General features: G+C 37.6%; 1 protein-coding gene across 3 annotated transcripts in view; it reads right to left on the reverse strand.

Annotated features, from left to right (window-relative positions):
* The window catches only part of DGKI (diacylglycerol kinase iota), a gene marked incomplete at its 5' end in the record, with an annotated part of 211,137 nt that overhangs the window by 101,181 nt on the left and 87,491 nt on the right, over positions 1-22,465 (reverse strand). For 2 of the 3 annotated variants that reach the window (XM_082760598.1, XM_082760599.1), the window contains 9 exons: positions 2,032-2,114; positions 3,112-3,207; positions 3,905-3,979; positions 4,287-4,382; positions 10,502-10,618; positions 11,164-11,235; positions 15,076-15,141; positions 16,823-16,879; positions 19,615-19,689. In XM_082760598.1, coding sequence (XP_082616724.1) covers positions 2,032-2,114; positions 3,112-3,207; positions 3,905-3,979; positions 4,287-4,382; positions 10,502-10,618; positions 11,164-11,235; positions 15,076-15,141; positions 16,823-16,879; positions 19,615-19,689 — 737 coding nt within the window. The remainder of the gene's footprint in view (positions 1-2,031; positions 2,115-3,111; positions 3,208-3,904; positions 3,980-4,286; positions 4,383-10,501; positions 10,619-11,163; positions 11,236-15,075; positions 15,142-16,822; positions 16,880-19,614; positions 19,690-22,465) is intronic. The other variant, XM_082760600.1, reaches the window with a different exon arrangement.

The raw sequence follows: 22,465 nt of genomic DNA on the forward strand, positions 1-22,465 counted from the left end.
GGCCAGATGCTCTTCTCCCTCTGGAGATGATAACACCTTGCATTGCCCTCTTATCCTAAGGCAACAAATGTAAACATTGGGGTTTTTAAACCAAACATAGTGTTTCTCATCAGGGCATGCTGAGCTCTATTTCTGAAGCGTTTAGAGCATGACAGCTCCTTCAACTGATAATTGTATTTCTTTAATACCATGGAAGGCAATATCACCTAACAGAGCTCCTTCTCTGGCTATCTGATATAAGATACCAAAAGGAAAGCCAAAAAAGGCCTGTTCTATCAGTTGTGTGAAAGAGAGGCCTAATTAAACATCTCCCAGTGGAGGGGATACATTCACAGGTAGAGACATAGTGAACTGAGGATCTAATTCTCCTTTAATTCCATTACACAACTCTGAAAACCATAAATCTACTTGAAAGCTTCTGTACATCATGAGAACAGAGGCAGGTGTTTCAGCAGGAAAAAAATAAATAAAAATGAGTGCTTTAGAAGTATGAATAGCAAACACTTGGTCCATTCATATAGGTAAATATATGATTTTAAATTATCAGTGTCCTTTTGTGCTGCCTAGGTTGTCAAAATATCACTGAACAGATAGTTAAGTAAAGCAAAAATCCTTATCTCAAATAAAAATTATCTCAAATAACTTTTAGCAGTGAGAATCACCCCTTTAAGGACAGGTCCTCCTGAGGGACACTCACCCTTCAACCACTGCCCAGATAAGCAGCATCAGATAGTCAGCAAAGGGAAGATAGTTGCATGCTGCTGTCATCTATGGGAATATAAAAGCAGCTTCACCCCTTCATAATGATCAGCCACTAGTCAATGGTCAGGCACTGTGGGATCCACAGCACATAGACTCTACTGAGATTTAGGCATAGTGTACTGTTGAGTGAACTCCCTACTTCAAATATATGAATCTGGTCACCCGTGCAATTGCCTTCAGTTGGTGCTCTGATGTACATTTTAAAGCTGTAACTATGAACAAAATTCAATGATGTTTTCCTAATACATGATTTTGTATTAAAGGATAGCCTTCTACAGGTTTGTCCTTCTTCTCTTGTAGACAGAATTCTTAAAACATCATCTGTGTATCTGCTTACAATATGAACAGGAGATCATGTAGCATCCTTTATCTCTGCTTCTGTCACTTGCTGTGGGCACTCCCAAGTCATTTAACAAAAGGAACAACAATCAAAATCTGGCCAATAGAGGGTGCTCCTTGACAAATGTAAAAGATTGTATCTCAATAACCAAGCTGCCATACCTCTCATACATCTATTAGAATGGTGTATATACCATCCCCATCTTGTTTCATATGAACTACCTTTTCTTGAATATTTTCTTTCACCCACAATACCAGAACATCAACTCCAATTGGTTGTCTCCACATATGTATATACATATTTATTTAGATATACATCTTTATACATGAGGATGGAATTTGCAGACAACACAACAGAAAAAATGTAATAGAAGTAACCTCCTATTTAACAGATAACCTACTAACTTGTCATAGATAATTTGAGTTTGAAGGAACTTCTAGTTCAGCTCCAGCTCAAAGCAGAGTCAACACAGATCAGACCATGTTTCTCAGGGTTTCATCAAGCTGGGGCTCAAAAATCTCCTCATATGAAGAGAACCTATTCCAATGGGTAACCGTCCCCACAGTGAAAAAGTCTTTCATTATATCCAGATGGATCCCCTCTCATTTCAAGCATCTCTTTTGACAATTTGTCCACTGTTTCTTGCCCCTCCTGCCATGCTGCTGTAAAGGGTCAGGCTCTGTCTTCTCAGTAGCTTCCTCATAGGTATTTAAAACAAGTGTTAAGACCCCCAAGCCTTGTCATTTTCATTCACATGATTAAGGACCTTATCTGAAGTCATTTTAAGGGCTTAACTATACTCTGAAACTCTGATTCTAGATAACATATATCAGCATCATTAGTCTACCAATCTATCCAAGTTAGATGTTCATCTGCTTTCCTGATATAAAAAGAATTATGGTTCACATGGTGAGTGCTTGAGGACTTACGCATCTTTTGGCCCTTCCTGAGAGAGATCAAAGACTTGGCGTGGATTCAAATACCACATAAACGTTTGGAGAATCTTGGTGCCCTGGGAAAAGAGAAAAATTAAAGGAAGGGAAATTATGAATTGTATAATGATTATTAGAATTAATAGTGCTCATTATTCACTATATTTGGACTGCTTTTCCTTCCTCTGTGCTTTATAATGCAAAAATAAACCAATAAAAATACAAAATAAAAAGTGGTGTAGCCGATGACCCCCCAATAGAGACCCAATAATTCATGCAGGGTGCACATGTATACATATAAATTGAATTTAACCACACAGATCACTAACAGTTCGCAAGAACAAGAACTCGGGTTCAGACCAAAGATTCATTTCCTACAGAAACCTGTTCTACCTCTGACCACATGCAACTATAAACCTCTGTTATCCCACTCAGCCTCAGCCTGCAATCCATGACAGCAAAACGATGAAAAAGCTTGCAGGCAAAGTCACCACAGTGAACAGTGTCCTACCCAACATCCAAGCAATTATGCTTCTTCGACATCCTCCATCACCACCATGAACACTTATAACTGTAAGCTTCTACTATCTTGTGAAGCAGAAACCAAGGACTCTGTGGGCAGTAGCTGCACCACTGCTCCCTCAACTTAGTGCAGATTGGTCAACCTTTCACCGAAATATCACCTGGTTCTATAAGGTATACTACAGGAACAGAAGTGATTTATTAAATGCCATAACAATGTGGCATTTCACATTCATTGGGCTTTCCTCATAAAATTACATCATATTTTGCATAAAAGAAGTCTAAGACCGTTCACCAGGAATCTAAAATTTCTGTGGAAAGTTGAGTTCTGAAAACTTCCAAAATAATACTTCAGATTCCTTTCGGCTTGAGACAACCGCTCATATGTTCAAGTATCCTTTCCTTCCACTTCAATAGAATTAGATGGAGGTATAATGGGCATTCAACAGCAAGCACTTCTTTTAGGAGACTGCAATTCAGTTGCATAGAGTTCTTATTCATAATAGACTGAGAACTATTCTTATCTGCAGAAACACTTATTAGACTAAACCTTACCTGGTTCCCTCCACTTTTTGGATTGACAAAAACCAGCAATGGTTTCATGAGTGGAGAGGAGATAGGCTTTATCACAAATGGCCGACCTTTGTTATCCTAAGAAACAGAAGCAAGAAATAACTTTAGTAAAAGCTACATAATGGGTAAACTTCCCTGGCATAACACATGCAGAAGACCCAAAACTACTTTGGGTGTTAGAAGCAGCATAGCCATGATAATATGGTGCTCAGCTGAGACTAAATGTATCCAGCTAAGACAATTTAGTAAGAAAATAAGTAAACCTAACCATAGGACCATTAGTATGATTTTTTTCTCTGTGGCCCAACGTCAAATTTCACACAAGCAGAATATCTCCAACTGGAGATCAACCAAGGGAGACATTCTCCAACTGGACCTGCAAACCACCCCCAAACTGAGACCCTTGCAGTCAATACACTCACCATGGATCTCACAACCCCATTTTTACAATCCTGTTCCACCTAGTTGAAACCAGGTGACTAAGCTGAGTCTTTTACACCCCAAGGGAATACTGTTTCATTAGTCTGGTGGTAGTCCTGGAGTCTGCTATGTTGTTTCTTGAAAAAATTAATTCAGCAAATAAGAGACTTCTCATGAGTTTTTGACAAAATATGTCTTTTCTCACAACATATTCAGTAATATGAAATTTTGCAGTAAAAAATAATATTTTTTAAATATATATATATTAAAAAAAAAGTAAAAAAAAAAACTTTAAAATCTGCATTTATATATTCAAATAAAAGGAGACTGATTTTCAAAGCTCTGAAATACTTACTTCATTGCCTCTTTTGCTGGCTTTTCTTTTAAAAGATGTTCTCTTCTTTCGTCGCGTTGAAGTCTTTAATGAGTTCTATGTCAAAGAAAAAAAAAAAACAAAACACATGAAAAGCAAAACAAAATTGAGAAGACAGGCACAGACAGAGCCCCTTTATGAAGCTCTTCCATGCATGTCCACTTGGAGAATGATAAGAGTATTTGGCTCATGCTCAAGATTTAAATCACATGCGCTGCATGCTTTACACTTCCACACCACCGTTTATGGAGAAAGCCACACACGGAGACCAGACTGGTGCTTTGGAACTGGAAACTTTCCCACGCTGTGAGGGGGGAAAAAGATCAGATGCTCCCATAGACTCACATAACACCACATGTTGTACCTGCCAACCCTCCCAATAGGGGTAGGAGACGCCCATTTCCCCTTCGGGGCTCCAGTCTCCTGCCCAATCAGGCTCGTCTCCTGGTATGGAGACCACCTGCATAAAGATGTAATAAAAAACATGATAAATGAGATATTTTTCATGTTTTTTTTGTGTGTGTTTTGGTTTTTGATTTTTTTTTTATTTTTTTTTTAGGAAAGAAAGCAAGTTTTAGCACTGGCAACCACTATGACTCAACATAACATAGGCACTATGGTGTATGATGCTGGCACTGCAGAGATAGTTCCAGCTTGTCAGGAAGCTTGTGTGATCATCTAGTGAGGAACAGTGTGACCTGTTAACATTTAAGGATTTGTGGTTTTTGTTTGTTTGCTTGGTTTAAATAATATCACTGAACCACAGGGAGAGGGAGGGGATGGAATGCAAAATTGCTTGCATTTTTGCAGAAACTAAAAAAACCTGCAGCTAATCCAGGTTGGTAATAGCCTACTTAATAACACTGAACCATAAAGGTCTTCTGGTTGATAAGAACATACCAAAAAAGGAATTATTGTTTTTCCTTAAAATGTATTACCTGATATCATATCAGCAGGAAAACCTTTCCTTTTCCATATGAATGAGATTTTGTATTATAGGAAATAACGTAAATGTTTCCCAAGTATTTCAGCTCTTAGTCTATGCATTACTAGGAAAGAAAGTAACACAGGAAATTAAAAGAAAGTTAATTGATTTTTTCTGGCTTCAAGAGGGAAGCAAGATCACTCAGCTCATCCAGAAGTTAATTTCTGTCCCAATGTTATTCAAAAGTGTATTCAAAAGAAATTAATGATCAGAGATCACCAAGCCTGTAAGTAGTGATATGTCCCTACTTAATCCTGTTCACTAAGCAGTAATGCCATTATGTTAATAAGAAAAGGTACTAGATTCTCTCTTGGTATACCTAACAGCTACTTCCAGAATTTCAAAACCCCAGTACAACACATCAGATGCAGAAGTTAGTGTTTCCTGGCTTCTCTGAAATGTGGAAACATTAACAGTTAATTTAAATTGCTAAAGACACTATCCTCTTCTTTTTCAACCAGACCAAGAGAAGCCTGCTGTAGAGCAAAAGGTCCCAAACTTTTTGTCACCTCCCAACTTTTCTTGTGGACATTGATGTATTCGTGCCTCATTGCTTACTGAAAATACTGAAGAAAATATGGCTCAGCAAAGCAATTCCTTGGTATTTGCCCTCTTATGTCATAGTTTGAGAAACTATCTAAGAAGGCATTCTTATTCTTCCCTACTCTGATACCAAGTGATCTTGAAAACATGATAAATCATGAAGACTGCACTGACCACAGAAGTGGATGGACAGTATCACCTTCATAGTCTTTCATTGCCCTACATAGGAGTCAGACTGAAGGTAGACAAAAGTCTTTATATCAGTATAAAGGTACAGTACATTGGCCTCAGAGCTCCAACAGGCAGCCGCAAGCAGTAGGGTTCTTGGCCTATTTTCTCAGCTGATTTCTGTTAAAGGATCCTCCCTGAAGTGGGGCAAAATAGGACAGATGAGAGATTAGTCTATCCACAGTTATATCTTCCCAGCTACCTGCTGAAAGGTCATGGGCATATCAAGACTTTTCCTTGTGCTCCAGTCTCTCCCGGTGTAAAATTTAAAATACTTATCTTATTGGTAATGTGCAGTGAACTCTACGGGCAAATCATAGCCTGTAACTCAAGTCAGGTATTATGTCAGGAAAGTACTTAACTGTACCACTTGAAGGACTGTACATGTTATTCTGCCTCCACAATAGATGGACTTAAGGCCAGTGAAATTCTTCTGGAAAGAGTAAAGATAGTTCAACAAAGTATTGCCTACTTCAACAAATAATTTAAAGACTGTTTAAGTGTAATTGTCATTAAATCCCATCATAGCATAACTCTTTTCTTGCCTATGGTTGGGTTGGGAAGAGGCATACAACTATATTACAGAAAGGGTTTTAGTCTAAGCCTCCATCATAATATTTTTTTCATTTCTACACTCAAAAAGCAATAACATATGTTACCACACAACTATGTTATTTTGCTTTTCTTTTTTTTTAGCATGCTTATGTGTATAGTGTTAAGAGAACCTAAATCTTTGTTATAATAATGATAACTGCACATCTATAGCAGACGAAAGGCAAAAAGCTGATTAAACATATGCAGGTTCTCTTTGCAAACATGCAGAATAACAGCCAAGAGTAATCATCAGTCTTCACACATGGAACTGAAGAAATGGATGTGTACTACCTTGTCCACATAACAAGGTGATGAGTATTTTTACAAACATATAACGTTATTCAGCATAATACTTGATAGCAAAGCATACCTTTAACTGTGCACCATAAGTAAATCCTAACTTGCATCTAGAGAGGAAACCTCTCCTTTGTGGATGTCAGTTTGGCCATCTTCAAAGAGAGATTTTTGGTATTATTGCATGGTCACTATAGTTCTAAGCAAGCTTAGCTAAATGAACAAAAGAATTAGAGTCCTTGCATGGTATTGGTTGGTGTGAGGGCCACAGACTATCTTGAGCAGATTTAATGAACCCATTCAACCTTTTCCTTTGGAACATTTCAGTCTTCACTTTCAAAGGCTTTAGACATGTTGGGCTTCAAATGATGTAAACAATTAACAGCTTCTGAGAAGGTCAATCTTGACCATCTTCTGGTTGTTCACAAACTGCAGTCGGGCAAGACAGCTGTAGCCAGCAATTGAGGAAAGAAATAAACTCAGAAGTATAAAGATTCACTAACACTTTTTGAAGGTCCTTGAAGGAGGAGTAGAAGGAGAAAATATGTTTACTCACCTTGAAGAGGAAAAATAAAATAATAAAATAAAATAAAATGGAATCTTACAGTTACTGCCTTTGCCTTCCCAAACAGAAGAGAGATGGAATTATTAAGTTCATCAGCCAGATGTACACCTTCTCATTGTCTTCTTTTCTCCCAGAGCATACGCACAGATAGTCTATTCCTAGCACTAACACCACTTGCACTACCAAGCCTGACTTATAACAAAATGCGACAGGTCAATAGGGTTGACAGCTTTCACAGACTAGAAGACAGAATTGATTTGAACCCCAGGAAATCAGAGGTGGTATCAAAGTGCTGCTAACACAGTACATAAATACTGGAAATCAGTAAAGGCATTACGGAATTGGCTCACATTCTGAATAAAATGAAATCAGTACCGGGAATTTTCCATTTATGAAAATGGGTCATTACAGACAGGGCTACCACCTATCCCAGAACTATTTGAACCATTTGTAATATTCTTCTTCTTGCAATCAATTGCTTGCAAGCAGCAAAAACTCCCCGCTTAGAAAGTTAAGGGTATAAGCAAAGATTTATCCTTAACCAGTTACATCAAGTTTTACTACTACAACATTGCTGGTAATCAGAAGGGGAGTATGCTCTTTATTCAAGTCCAATATCTGAAAGGTGGTGACCCATGTTGTAGCTAAGCATGTGAAAACATTTTTCGTAGCAGTAAAAAGAAAAATCAAAAATCAGGACAAGGATTTGCTAAAAAAAAAAGCCACCTTATTTGCTTGAAACTAAAAAACAATAAAAAGTATGAAGGCACGACTAAAATCAGCTTCATGAGTAGGGAATTCACTTCAGGAGTTGCCCGTGATCAATATGAGTAGTTAATTAGAGCTGAGAAAATAATTTATAACCAAAAAGCTTCTAGCCAAATTTACTCCAATTATGGAATTATGTGAAAAACAGATTGCTCATTACACATACTTATTTACTATCTGAATTTACAAAAACTTGAATATTGTGTTTGTATTATGTGGATTGAATGCAACCATAGTGTTCACCAAACACACATATAGGGTTAAAGGGGTCACAGTACACAGAAGTAGAGCTGGCCAGAAACAGCAGGAGGAAAGAAAACTTCCTAAAATAATAATGATAATAAAATAAGAGTAAAAGCAAACAAGATTTCTGCCAAAAATCTAAAGATGCATCTGAAAGATGTATTAATATTTTCCACAGCAACAGATGCATTCCACAAAACTAATACTGCACTGGGTATTGTTGTTCAGAAATGTTGTGGAAACTTGCCCATTCTCTGTGCTACGTATCATTCCAATTTATCTAAGGCCTCAGTTATTCAAGGTAAGATTTTTGCATGCTACTGACCATGAATTTCAAAGACTTGACACATGATGGGAGGGAAAATTGGACTGAAGTACTTCCTTTCCATTCATGACTCAGGCAGACAGAACTAATAGATATTTTCATTAAGCCTAACTTTTACAACATGCATTTAAAGTACTTTTTTCCCCATGAATTATAATTAACTAGATAAGATTCTCTTTTGAACTTTTCTGAAAAAATAATGGACAAGAAAGCAAACTGTCTAAAAATATTCTAAGAAAATTATCCTTCTTTGGGCAACCATCAAATCAGGAGAAAACTACAAGTGTATTTTTTAATATAAAAATAAGACAAATGCAAAATAAAAAATGAAAAAAAAAAAAAAAAAAGCAAAAATTAATAGAAACCCCCAAAATAAATAAAATAGACCAAAATAAAAGCTTAAAAGAATAAAGAAAGGCTTCTTAATTAGTTCAAATATGGATAATATTGTTTTTATTAGTTTATTTTCTTTTCATTAAAATTAGTATTTGTTGTTTTTAATAACCTCTTCCTGATTTTGTTTATAAATAAAGGTAACAGTAGTGTACTGTTGGCTCACAAAAAAGGGGGGTGGGGGGAGGAGGAGGGTTAGTAAGCTAGAAATTATGTAACAAATTCAATAATCTTCCTGTTTTTGTAAGGCACTATACCAAAAAGTGTATGAAAGTCGCTTTTGTTCAGTGTGTGTTTGTCTGTTTCACAGAATCACAGAATTTTCTAGGTTGGAAGAGACCTCAAGGTCATCGAGTCCAACCTCCAACCTAACACTAACAGCCCTCCACTAAACCATATCCCTAAGCTCTACATCTAAGCGTCTTTTGAAGACTTCCAGGGATGGTGACTCCACCACTTCCCTGGGCAGCCTGTTCCAGTGCCTCACAACCCTTTCAGTGAAGAAGTTCTTCCTAACATCTAACCTAAAACTCCCCTGGCTCAACTTAAGCCCATTCCCCCTCGTCCTGTCACCAGGCACGTGGGAGAACAGGCCAACCCCCACCTCGCTACAGCCTCCCTTGAGGTACCTAAAAAGAGCGATAAGGTCACCCCTGAGCCTCCTCTTCTCCAGGCTGAACAAGCCCAGCTCCCTCAGCCGCTCCTCGTAGGACTTGTTCTCCAGGCCCCTCACCAGCTTCATCGCCCTTCTCTGCACCCGCTCAAGCACCTCGATGTCCTTCTTGTAGCGAGAGGCCCAAAACTGAACACAGTACTCGAGGTGCGGCCTCACCAGAGCTGAGTACAGGGGGACGATCACCTCCCTAGCCCTGCTGGTCACGCTGTTCCTGATACAAGCCAGGATGCCGTTGGCCTTCTTGGCCACCTGAGCACACTGCTGGCTCATATTTCTTTCAGTTCTACCTGGAATCAAAACAACTACAACCACCACCTATGTCTTCCATGACAGAAATCCCCTTTTAATTTTTGGCCAGTTCTCTTTTGGATACCTTCTCTCCCTATTGTGTTGATTAGTGAATTAACCTCTCTAAAACATATCACATCCATTGCAAAGCTTTGAACTCTTGTCCTTTTTCCCTGCAACTAAATGAGCATGTGGGCTTACTGCTAGCAGTAAGCTGATGTGAATAAGACATGATTGTTTAAGAGTTCTTTGATGAAAAATTCAGAGGCATGTCAGATCAGTTACAGTGAATTCTTACTGCAGTTCAAGTGAATGTTTGTTAACAGTTTTTCCCTGTATTTGCTCAGCTCTATTTAATGGAGCATGCTTGACCTCCAACACAGTGTATTTCTTGCAGTATGCTAGCTGAAGTCACAGTTAAGAGGAACAAACCTGAGCTGCATTGCTCAGAACAAAAGTCATGTTTGCTAGTAATCAACCCAAAGAGGGAAACCTACTGATGGCTAGATGGAAGGGAAGGAGGATACGGGTTCATAGTCACCATGGATGTATGCTGGGTATCAGGGAGAGAGACAAGGTTGAATAAGCATGCCTTAGTGGAGGACTACTGAGTGCCGAAGCCAGGCTGGCCCTGTACAGCCATACAGCTTCAGAAACAGACAGCAGCATGCAGTTACCTGAGGTTTCTTCACCTTAATGATCCAGGTGGGAGGCACAATGACAGCTGCGTGAGCCCCCAGGGAACAAGGCTCCTCAATGTGATGTAGCATGAAGCAGGTGACTTTGTTGTGAAACTGGAGAGAAGCAAATGAGTACAGTCAATAAGGAGGTCACGAAAGACAAAGGAGAAGCATGGAGAGGAAGAAGAGAATGACACTGAGAAAACTGGACCAATGCTCCCAATTGTGTCATCCTCAAGTTCACCCCCAAATCCTAGGAGCTTTAAGAACATAAAACTAAAGATCACCTTTCTTAGCCATGGTTTATACCAATGGGGAAAAAAAAATCTCTCCTACATAGATAAACAAAGATTAAAGCTCATAAACCATCCTGACAGTGCTAAATGTGTTAAAATCCCTTTGACTCTTTGAGCTGGCAGCAGTGTTGTGTTGATGGTAGGTAGCCAGTGACTACACTGGGCAGCAAGACTCTTCTCCTGGAAGGATTCATGTGTTAATCAGCTAAAATTATGGTGGTTTTGAGCAAAAGGAAAAGAAATGGCAAAACTGGGGGTGATTCACTGAGAGAAGGAACCCTGAAAGCAGGGACAAACAGAATTAATTGCTTTGAGGCCACTCAGTGAAGCTGCTACCACTTGCCTTGAATACTGTCCACTTACCGCCAGCTTGCACCAGGAACAACTGATGGCCACAATCTCTTTACTATGGAAGGAGAACTTCTGCTGAAAGCCCTACAACAAACAGGAGAAAAAGAATTAAATTCCTCCTGACTACAACAAAATTTACAACTTAAGCTCTTGTTGGGAAACTGATAGGCTAAATCAGTTCAGTGCAGTCAGATACTTTGGTCCAGCCTCCAAGCTCTTAACCATCAAAATGATTTTGTAGGGATATAATAATAACAGGATTCATAGAGAAGGTTCTTCAGCTAAGGCATGTGCGCACTCCTCTATCTCTCTATCTCACTCCCTCATCCCCACCCTCCCCCCAGTCTTTAGAGACAGAAACATTTTAATGCATTTTTAAAATTGTAGAGTTAAACAGGGAAAGGAAGAAGAAGAAACAGACAAGGAATGACTATTTTAATGGGTTTCTAGAGATATGACTAAGATTCAGATTTTCTGTGGAACAGAACATTCTTTCATTGCAGTCTTTTTTTTCCTAAATATATACATATATTTAAAAAAATGTTTTTTTTTATTATTGTTATTATTTATTTTTTTTTAATGCACAGTTGAATCAACTATGTTGTCCGTCTGGAAATGTTTCATTTGGGAAATTAAGTTTACTGTTTTATTAAGCTGACTCAGATCAAAATCCTTTTAGTCAACTCAAAAAAAAAAAAAAAAGTCTAATTCAAATAAAAAAGTTATTTATATGTATATTTCTATAGGTTTAAAGAGAAAAAAAAAAAAAAAAAAAAACATTATCATCAAATATGAGATTTTATTCTCCTACAGAAGAGTTTAATTTTGTAGAATGCTATTTCAGCAGATGTATCTTTTTCCTCTAAATTCTAAGTCTGGAAAAGACCATTGGGTCAAATATACTCTTCTTGCACATAACACAGGTGACAAAGTGTAACTAGAGTTATAGCCTAAAAATTTGTGTTCACTTAAAGCTTATTTAACCTGAAAAAGAGTTGATCTGGGTTAATGTCCAGCACTCCACTGAACAGTTTGTCATAGACACCTTCAATGTTAAGTCTAGATTTATTTCAATTTGCAGTTGTCTGGATCCTTTTTTCTCTGTCTTTTATCAGGCCTTTCTTTACCACATTAAGTAGCCTTTCAGTACCCAGAATTTTCTGCCTAATTGAAAGTCTCTCTATCAGGTCGTGAGGTTATGAGTCAGTTTTCTTTTTGATAAACTGAGTACTACCTAAATTTCCCACATGCTGGTCAATATCCAAGACCCAAGGAAAAGAATTATAGTAATCTGATTTAGTAACATCTAGAAGGACGTTTCTTCACTGCATCCATAATTAAGGTCCTAGCTGCTGTGGAATGAGATGAATATATGCAAGACGGATACATGCAGGAAAAATGAGACTATTAGGACACTAATGGTATGCTTGACAATGACAAACAGAGCAAGGAGAAATAAACAACCAAAAACTCATCCAGAGGTACAATGCTCTTGTCAGCTGCAAGACTGAGCTACAGTCTGTCCATAAGCAGGAGCTGAGGACAGCCCTATCAGTGCACTGATGGGGAGGAGGTTCTCCCCATCTACCTGCTATGCAGAAATATACACTTCAGCTAGTTCTTCAGGTGTCCCCAGTGTGTATTCAAACCAACTTGCCAGATAGACCACACCACTAACTTAGGACAAGTCCCTAAACTTTTAACTTACGCCACTTCTGTCTAGAATTTTTTTTAAATCCTTACCCTGGTATCTAAGGTCTTAAATTCAGAGAAACTCAAAGAGCAGGTTCTTCATAATGGGGATGATTTAGTATGTTCGAGTTTAGTAACAGATCATGTCTAAATGGCTTCACAAAGACAAGCCATCCAGCTGCTTCTGCCTGGGCAGATCCAATCTTCTATTCAGTACAAAAGCATTTCCATTGCACAAGAGCAAACAGAGAGACAGTATGTATACAAGTGCTGAAACTGGACAAAGCACTTTATTCTTATTCACTTAGTCTAGTGCTTCTTACTGTTTCTTACAAATCTTACTCTTTCTTGTCCCAAAGTATTAAAAATAATCATCCCCTCATGGTCATGAAATGTTTAGTTTTGTTCTGGTCTGTAACGAGCAGGAGAGAAATCGTCTCCCAAAATCTATACTAAAAAACCTAAAATTCAGGACATTAATTCCTCAGCCCATCAATGATATATTTTAAACACATGGACTGACTGAGCAGCTTGTCTGGTTCTGGGTGGACTGCTTTTCATTTATTCAGTAAACTATTTGTCTTTTAGGGAGTCATAAGAGAAAATGATACAGCAATAAAAATATATTAATGGTAAGTAACAATGAAACACTTTTCACCCTCAACTTGCATTAAAAATATGAACTAATTCTTCCTAAAGATAAGTGTTTGAAGTAAGATAGTAATTATTTGAAAGCTAAATTTTCAAATAAAGAAAGTGATGAAATAAAGTGATGTACTACAGGTCACAGTGAGATTTGATGTGGACTATTAGGTTGAAACATTGTGGGACCCCATACTCCACCAAAAATTCACTCTTCCTCCTTTCCTCACTGAGAAAAACTTTGTGAGAATATCAGTCTATCAGTACCTCATTAGCCCTGATTCACTGGCAATCAATTTCTGTGCAACATATGAAATTCCTTGCTGTGAATTGTTCCTGTGTAAGTAAATATTTGTGCATACCAGAGGAAACACATTTGGAGGAAAAGAGCACCTGAATCCCCAGACTGAACTGGTTATTACAACCTGCGTAAATAATTGGGGATCAAAGCCCCCATTAATAAAGGCACTCACACACACATACATAGCACATAGGGTTCCATAGCTCCAACATATTTTGGCTATATCCTCTAACCTCTTTTAACCTCTTTATCATGACATCTGCAGAAAAATACAATTCCTTCTGAACTTCCCCCCACCAGTAAGGACTGATAGGAATTTTAGGACAGACTGGTTACACTGGCCACATTCATGTAACCAGCACAGGTCTTGATGTAACAGACAGCAAAAACTCCCCTTGCAAAATGAAATCCAAATGCCGTTAGGGGAGATCCAATGTAGAATGGCAGAGATGGCATGCCATACAAATGCTGCCTGTGAAGTGCCTCCTTGCACTGTTCACATGTCACTTTTTATAAAAGGGTACCATGTTTGTATGGTGTGCCTTGCCGCAACTAATAATCTACACCAGCATTCAGATACAAATCTGATTTCTTCTGACTAAAGTGCCACGCCATGGAGATTAGACACAATCTTTCTTACCAGTTGATGGTAAGACGGAAACAAAAACATAAAAAAGTGCTAGAGAAAGAAAATCAAATCCCTGTGTTATTTAAATATCTCTCACCAAATTTCAGAGGTTCATAAAATTTCAGAAGAAATGTCCTCAGGAGATAAGGCTCTTCTTACTCCTTTTAATAGCTTTTTGGAAACAAATTTTTGTTTTGCCACATCAATAGTGAATGTGAAGCAGTCTCACAAATCCTAGTCTGCTGACAGAAAGCAACAGCGTTTTTTTTTTTTTTCCCAGAAGCCTGAAAAAAATATGCAATCACAATTTTGGTGCAGAGAATAGTACTATAAGAGCACAATATTGGCACAGGGTTGATTTAACCAAGAAAAAAAAAAAAACTCAAGGAGCCACTGACTTCTTCCTCATCATTTTCATTAGCCAGTGCAGCACAATGGTCCAGTTCATAGGATATGCTCATTCCTGCATAGGTGTAACTGCCTTTTCTCTTACCATGCGTGAATCAGGGCTGCTACCACTCAACACATCAGTCTTGTCATTTTCTGCTTAAGAGAGGTTAAGTATTTAGCAAAGAAAAAATTCCATGACGGGAAGTAGCTACTGACTACCCTGAAAGCATATGTGCCTAGAGTTGTGTTTGTGCTGCATGGGCAGTCTTACCTTTCCACACTGCTTACATTTCCCCTCCTGTCTCCGCCTGTGCACCCAGTGATGTCGGACAAAGTTCTGCATGAGAAGGACAAGGAAAATGTTACAGAAAGTGATGGCAGCTTGCATTCAGAAGGTACCACCTATGTGAAATTGATTTACAGACATCAAAGAAAGGGTCCCTTCCCCCCAGTCATTTCTGGAGTAAAATGCAGTAGTCCCCCCTTGAAAACCTCAGAGACAATCAAAACTACATGAAGCAAAAGGACAAGACAGGGTTATTTATCCATGTCAAAGTGTGTCCAGAACTACTTCTTTGTTGTCCTCCTATAAAAAGAAGAAAGCACATTACATGAAAATAAGCAGTACCTAAATAAAGAGCACAGAAGGACCAAAAGGCCAATGTATTTAGCCACAACACAGGGCCTTGTTATATTTTACTTGGAAATACACCCTTAAAAGGCAAAAATATTGCAAGTCAGTGAAGTAGTCTGGAGTCTTTACACCCTGGATGGCATCAAGAGGTGGGCAAGAGAATGGAGGATGTGCAGGATTGCAGTGCTCCTGTGCAGGCAAGGGTGTTAGAAGGAGCCTCACTTGTGCCCTGCTGTTATGCCAGCCTGCACAGCAGAACTCACGTGGCAGGGAACAGAGCTACCTCTACTAAGAGCAAGCTGTGACATGATCCTACCAAAGAAAGAGGAGGAGAGTCTCTGAGTTTCCCCATCTCTGCTTTTGGGGAAATGAAGATGAACAGTGGTTCTTTCTTAAACAAGTTGCATTATATTTCTCCCCCATAGCTACCAAAAATGAAACAGAACAAGCAACAGAAGTCACTTCCAAGTCTTCTTCTGTACTGTGATTACTCATGGAAAAAGGGCTTCCATCATACCAGACTAGCAGCCAAAACAACTATAGCAGTAAGGGTTGTGGGGTTTTTTTTGTTTGTTTGTTTTTTGTTTGTTTGTTTGTTTGTTTTTTGTTGTTGTTTTTTTGTTTTGTTTTTTTATTCCCTCTTTAATTAAAACAATCAAACAAAAACAACAACAAAAACCACCACCACAATCTAATGTGTAAATAAGTTTCAACAACTATCCTTTTTTGTTGGTGGTGGTTTTGTTGTTGAGGGGTTTGGGGATTAGGGCTTTTTATTCATTTGTTTTGTTTTCTTTTGGAACCACTGACTTCCAACTCTGTAAAAAATATATAAATATAGCTATAAAAACAGATGTAAGAACAGTAAATACCCAGTACCTTAAAGGGAGCTGAATTCATACAGTAGTTGGATGCAAACCATGGGGTTTTAGAATGATATTTTGACTAACAAAAACCTTTGAACACTCAAGTTGCTTTAAAGAAAATAATAATAATGATGAGGGAAATGTTCAGTGGAAGTTTAGGAAAGCACAGAAAAGCCAAAATACTAATTCAGGGTCCTAAAAAGGGACCTAAAAAGGTCAGAAAGAAAAATGAAATGCTACAAAAAGAAAAAAAAAAAAAAAAAAAAAACAGAGAGAGAGAGAATGGCTGAGTGAATGGGAAAAGAGACAGCAGAAAGACAAAGTGGTTCCTGTCAGTATAAGTAATGTAGCGATTCAGCTAGAATTCATTTTACATTTATTCTGGGGTGAAGAACAGGTCCCACAGGAAATCAATACTCTAAGACTCCTCTGAATCTAGAAGCACTGCTGCAGCTCCACACCAGGTGAATCAGCCCACAAATCAAATGAAAAGCAACCATCATTTGTCCATTACTTACCTCTCTTGGAGACCTGGAACCCCCTTCTCGGAAAGTTGGTTTGCAGCGAAAATTAATCTGGCATTGAAATAAAGGTGTTAGAACTGAAAATGAGCTGAGAGGTTATTCCAATATGTTGATCTAGTCCACACTTCCACAGTAATTGTTACCTATTAAAATATTTATTTCACTAGTTGAAGAAAGTAACTTACCTGGATGTCAGAAAATCTCTTCACATGCCAAAATAATACTCCTTGCTAAATCTCTACAAAGCCTTCACCTTCATTAAAGCTACGGCTGCCTTCTCAGTTCCATTATTTAAACCATCTCTCCCTTGCCAAGAAGGCAACCATTTCATCTGTGTTTTTTTCCTGAAGAATGTCATTTGCAACCAAAGTGTACTTAAGTTCTCAGAAGTTTATAGGATCTGGAAATTTAACTCTTTAAGACCTTTTTGCACATCCCAGCATTATGCCTTTATAAATAAGTTCTGTGCAAAAATCATCCTAATTTACGGGGGGGAGGGGGGGGGGGGGGGAAGTGTACATTATCCTAAATTTCTACCTTTTGTTTAGATCAGGCTGCTTTTATCCACTCAATCCCCAATCACAAGCCACTTGGGGAATATAATACTGTCTCATGCAGTGGTATTGTCTCCTTCAGATGGGAGAGGAAAGGCAGAAAGAGGACAGCAGGAACTTCAATGGAGAGAAGAACTTTTTAGGAAGTCAAAAAGAAAAGGCATAGAATAATTAACAAGGGAATCTGATGAGAAAATCCTAAATAATTTACTAGTGACTGTAATTATAAGACAAGGGATAATGATTTTTAAAGTAATACAGTAGATTTAGATTAGAGTTTAGAAAGAAATTCTTTGCTGAGGGATAGGGGGTGGGGGCAGGGAGGAGGCACTGGAGCAGGTTGCCCAAAGAAGTTTGGAATGTGCCATCCCTGGAAGTGACCAAAGTCAGACTGGATGAGGCTTTGAGCAACCTGATCTAGTGGGAGGTTTCCCTGCCTATGGTGGAGCTTTGGAACTAGATGACCTTTAAAGGTCCCTTCCAACCCAAACCCAAATCATTCTATGATTTTATGATCTTTTGAGAAAAGAAAATCAACAGAAATGTAAGCAGGGGAATATATATATACATAGACATATTTATAATATATTTTGAAGAAGGGAAAGAGCCAGGAGAAAAGGCCAAAGGATAAATGAATTCACTAAATTGAATGGATTCAAACTTAAGATGACTACTCTTTGAAGAGTAAAACTCTTAAGGATACTACACAACCATGCTTTTGTTATGGAAGTAGAAGGATCGAGTTCCCCAGTTTTGAACACAACCTCCTACTTCCCACAGAAATAAGTTTTTATTCTCATATAATCATGGCCTTCAAAATTATAGCTCAAGGGAGGAAAAAGAAAAAAATGAATGACATTACTTAAAAAGAAAACAAAGCCATAACACAAACTGTAGCCATAGTCATTTGTCTTCCTCCATTGCTCTTCATGAGGAATTGTAATCTATCATTCCATTTCTGAGTCCTAGTAGGTTAGAAAGATCTCTATTTCTTAAATTTATTTTACTTACAACTTAGACCTTTGCAGAGAAAAACAGAAGACTTATATACCAGTTTTAAACTCCACAGAGTTTAAGATGCATGCAAACTTAACAACCTTCTGCCAAGAGGTGAATTTTATGTTTTCTAGAATAGCATAGACAAGCTCAACAGAATGGGTTTTATCTAAGTGCTCATTTGCTACTGCTGGCAAAGCCACCACCTTACTGGGCTATGGAGAGCCAGCATCCCTGATGATTGGAAGTCATGAAAAATTCACTGGTAACATTTTGTGCTGAAAGCATGTGCTAATGCTAATTTCACTGTGGGTAAAAGCATTGGGGGTGGAAATGGTACCTCTCCAACTTGGTATTACGGCAATCACTGTGACATTTGTCAACACAAGCCCAAATACTGGGAAAATAAAAACCCTTTCCAAAGGGTTGCTGCTATAAATTTGTTTTGCATCAACTTCTTTTATGGAGAACAACACTGCAAAACATCTAGGAGTGAAAATGAAGCTCCTATAAAATCCATGGGTATATTCCCACTTGTTTCATCACACATACCCCACCAAGAATGAAAAACAGCAGAGGGGGAGGATTCCTTTTTCACATTCCCAGTTAGGTGTAATGAACAAGAAACACTGATGGGAAGCCTGAACTCCATAATCAATATTCTATAAGCACTTGGAGGGAAAGAGGGCTCCCTGAAGAAGTTGATAAACAGAAAAGATGTCCATAGAAATAATGGCACTATAAAGAAAAGTTTCATGTTTTATACCTCAGAAACAAGAATTTTACTTCTGACGCTTTGAGGAGAAAACAGCATAGCCTAGTAAATACAGTGGAAAATATTCATAGTAGCACCTTATGCTGCATTGCTCATAATAAATATAGCTGTCATAAGATGAATTATTCTGGGTTTAGCTGGGAATTTTGAAAGGCCAATTTTGCACATGACAGAATACTGCATTTTCTAGTTTCAATTTTCAATCTAGAAATAAAAGGAAAATATCTTTAATTATAAAAATGTGAAAGCATTTTTTTTCCCCTAACGGTTCACAGGGTTTGAAAAAAATCTATTTTAAAAGATAAGCTGAAATTTTAAGTCAACTTTTTAACAAATACATTGTCAAAACAGCTCTGAAAACCTAATTTGGCATATGGTGTTTTCCAGACTGAAAGCTCAGTATGAGAATTAAATAAACGCGTGTTGCCTGCATCATGCTCCAGAAGATGGCAATGTCTTACCTTCTCTAACTGCTCCATACAAGCATTGTGGACCACAATCTTGCACGCAGCACACTTCCTCCGCAGAGCAGATTTCTGCAAGAGGAGAAGAAGTATGTGGATGGACGTGCACTATTCTCTACAGGAAAAAAAAAGTTAGCTGTGAAACAGATGTTTTTCTCTTTATAGAATACACGTTTTTTCATCTTGGTGTTCTCAGCTGTCCTGTATATTGAAAAAGGATTCTGAAGCTCTTCCAGTTAAAAATCGGACTTCATGAAAGACAGAAGACAGTGGTACTCCAGCTTGTGAACTAACCGTACAAGTCTCATTTTAGGTAGCAGATAAGGAGGTTACAGCACAGATCACCATTCTAAGAGCAAGCAGCCTACAAAGAGTATTGGCAGAGCCAGTGAAAAGAAGAGAAAAAACATACAAGCAAGTCAGAGGACTCAGACCAATTAGGAAGAGTGTATCATCACATCTTTATCATACAATATTGATTTTGATGTGCTTGACCACTGCCTTGTAGAAAAAAAAAATGAAGTCATTTATCTGAGAATGATAACCTTCTCACTGAATGTTCTTAAATGTTTATGAAATGTTACAACAGGGACAAAATTCTCAACCTAATTATGTTGGTTAGTTTTATTAATTTCAGTAGGGCTTTTAAAATAATTTCCATTGACTCCCATGGGCCAAAGCATAACATAGAGAAGAGAATGCATCCAGGAGAGAGAGTACATTAATTTTTTCTTTTTTTTTTTTTCATTGCATATACTCAATTTAATAAACCAGATGAAATTAATTTTATACAAACTTTAATTTAAAGACCTGCACTTGAGGGACAGAAATGTTATAAACACACAGTATATTGAGACTGGTTTAAGATTTTTACATTCATTTTTTTCAAGTTAATTTAAATTTCTAATAAATTATTTCATTAGAATTTTCAGTAAATTGTAAATAAACTCTAGAAGAAGCAGGGAAAAATACATCTTTGCCTTACATTATAGTCATTAAAATTTTTATGGAGTCTCATAATTAAGTAAAAATACCCTCATTCTGTGTGCTTCCTTGTACATTTTAATGTTTCACCAGAAGAACCGTGGCACTATATAACTCTCCAATATTTCATGTGTTTTGTGACACGTTAACTTTCCAGTCTCCGTATTTACCAAAGAGACTGAGGAATAATACACAGGAATCAATCCCTACGATGAAAAACTGCAAAAATCAAATAAAGATAATGCCTTACAAGCAGCTACTTTTGAATATCTTGATTTGAGTATGTTGCTGGTGGCACTATAAGTAGTTAAAGCCATTTATATTGAGAGAATAGTAAAAATTCAGGCTTTGTCTTTTATACTACTTCTGACTTATTTGATTTATCACAAAATTTCAGCTCCATATTCCAAAGAATATGAATTAATGTTCTGTATAGGCTAGCATTTTTTACAAAGTCTTTTCATTTATAGCTTAGATATATTTTTGGCCATTTCTCCATTAAAAACCTCTGGTCTTACATAGGCCACAAGTAAAAGAGCTAAGACAAACAAAAATCAGGATAGACATGAAAGATTCAATGTCTTCAAATGATTGCAACCGGAGAAGCATTATCTTTTTGACAGTTCAGATTAAACCATCCACAAATAATATTAACTGCATTTCCACCTCCATCTCTCTAAACTAACAAAAGCCTTTTGCACTGTAACATGTTATAAAAACAGATACCACTTTTCCCAAAGGGAGCCAATAGTACTTAAAATAGAAAATAATCTCAGTCAGGTCAAGCAAAGGCCAGGCAATTAAAAACTGAGCAACTTTAAACTCTGCTTCTTCCTAAATGTGACTTCCTAAATGCTGCCATGTAAAACATGCTCCAACATTACCAAATAAAAGTGCAAGTCAGTGGGTGTAATTCACCAGCTATTACAGGCAGTGTTTCCACCTTCCGTAGAGATGCTCTTCTAAAAATCTAAGTCTCAGCCTTGCAGTCATATGCAACACATTATAACATTTTCATGCTACTCTCAATAAGCTAAATCATGAGAAGATGTTTATTTGTTCTATTAAGAACATAAGAACAGTCATATTGGCAGACAAAAATCCTGTCTCCTGCCTTTGCCCAAACCCATTGCCTCAGGACCAGTGTAACTGCAAGGCAAACACATGATGTTTCACTTGAATATTACCCCACAGTATGTATCGTAATATCTGCGACTTCAGCAGTCTCTGTAAACAAGCACACACTTCCCAGGTTTGTCCTTCACGTTTTACACCATGAAGTAACTAATTTGCTTGAGAAGTTATGGGAGATGGATATTAAATTAGAATCATAGAAATTGGAGCTACATGAATCACTGCTGGTTTGGATCAAACAATGTGCTACTAACACTGGAGGTAACTGGTAAATCAAAATACCTCAGTTTGAATCAAGTGATCTGAGTTCTTGTTGCGTTTTTTTTTGAGGCAGGCAGCAGGGGCTTAAACGAAGCAAAAAGACAGCATCGCAGAAAAGCAGAGGCACTATTCACAAACATCACAAAGAAAGACTCCCATTACATTTTGCAGTCCAAGAGCCAGGAAACTCACTTGTGCATTGATTCAAAGCAAGGGTTTGAACACAGGATTGCCATTCTCTAATAAAATTTCTCACCTTACCAAAGGAAGTATATTTTTTTTCATTTCTTTTCATCTCTTCTGCTGAAACAATTTAACTTAAATATTAGGAAAATGAAGAGTTACCAAAGAAAGTAGAAAGTATAACAGCGACTCCATAGTCAAAGAATAGAGGAACATGAGTTAGAGCCAATGAAAATTTTTAATATACAGCAGAAAAGCCTCAATAGAAGTCCAACTTTGAATATTC

This window comes from Aythya marila (genome assembly GCF_965140915.1).
Source record: "Aythya marila genome assembly, chromosome: 1".
Classification (NCBI taxonomy): domain Eukaryota; kingdom Metazoa; phylum Chordata; class Aves; order Anseriformes; family Anatidae; genus Aythya; species Aythya marila.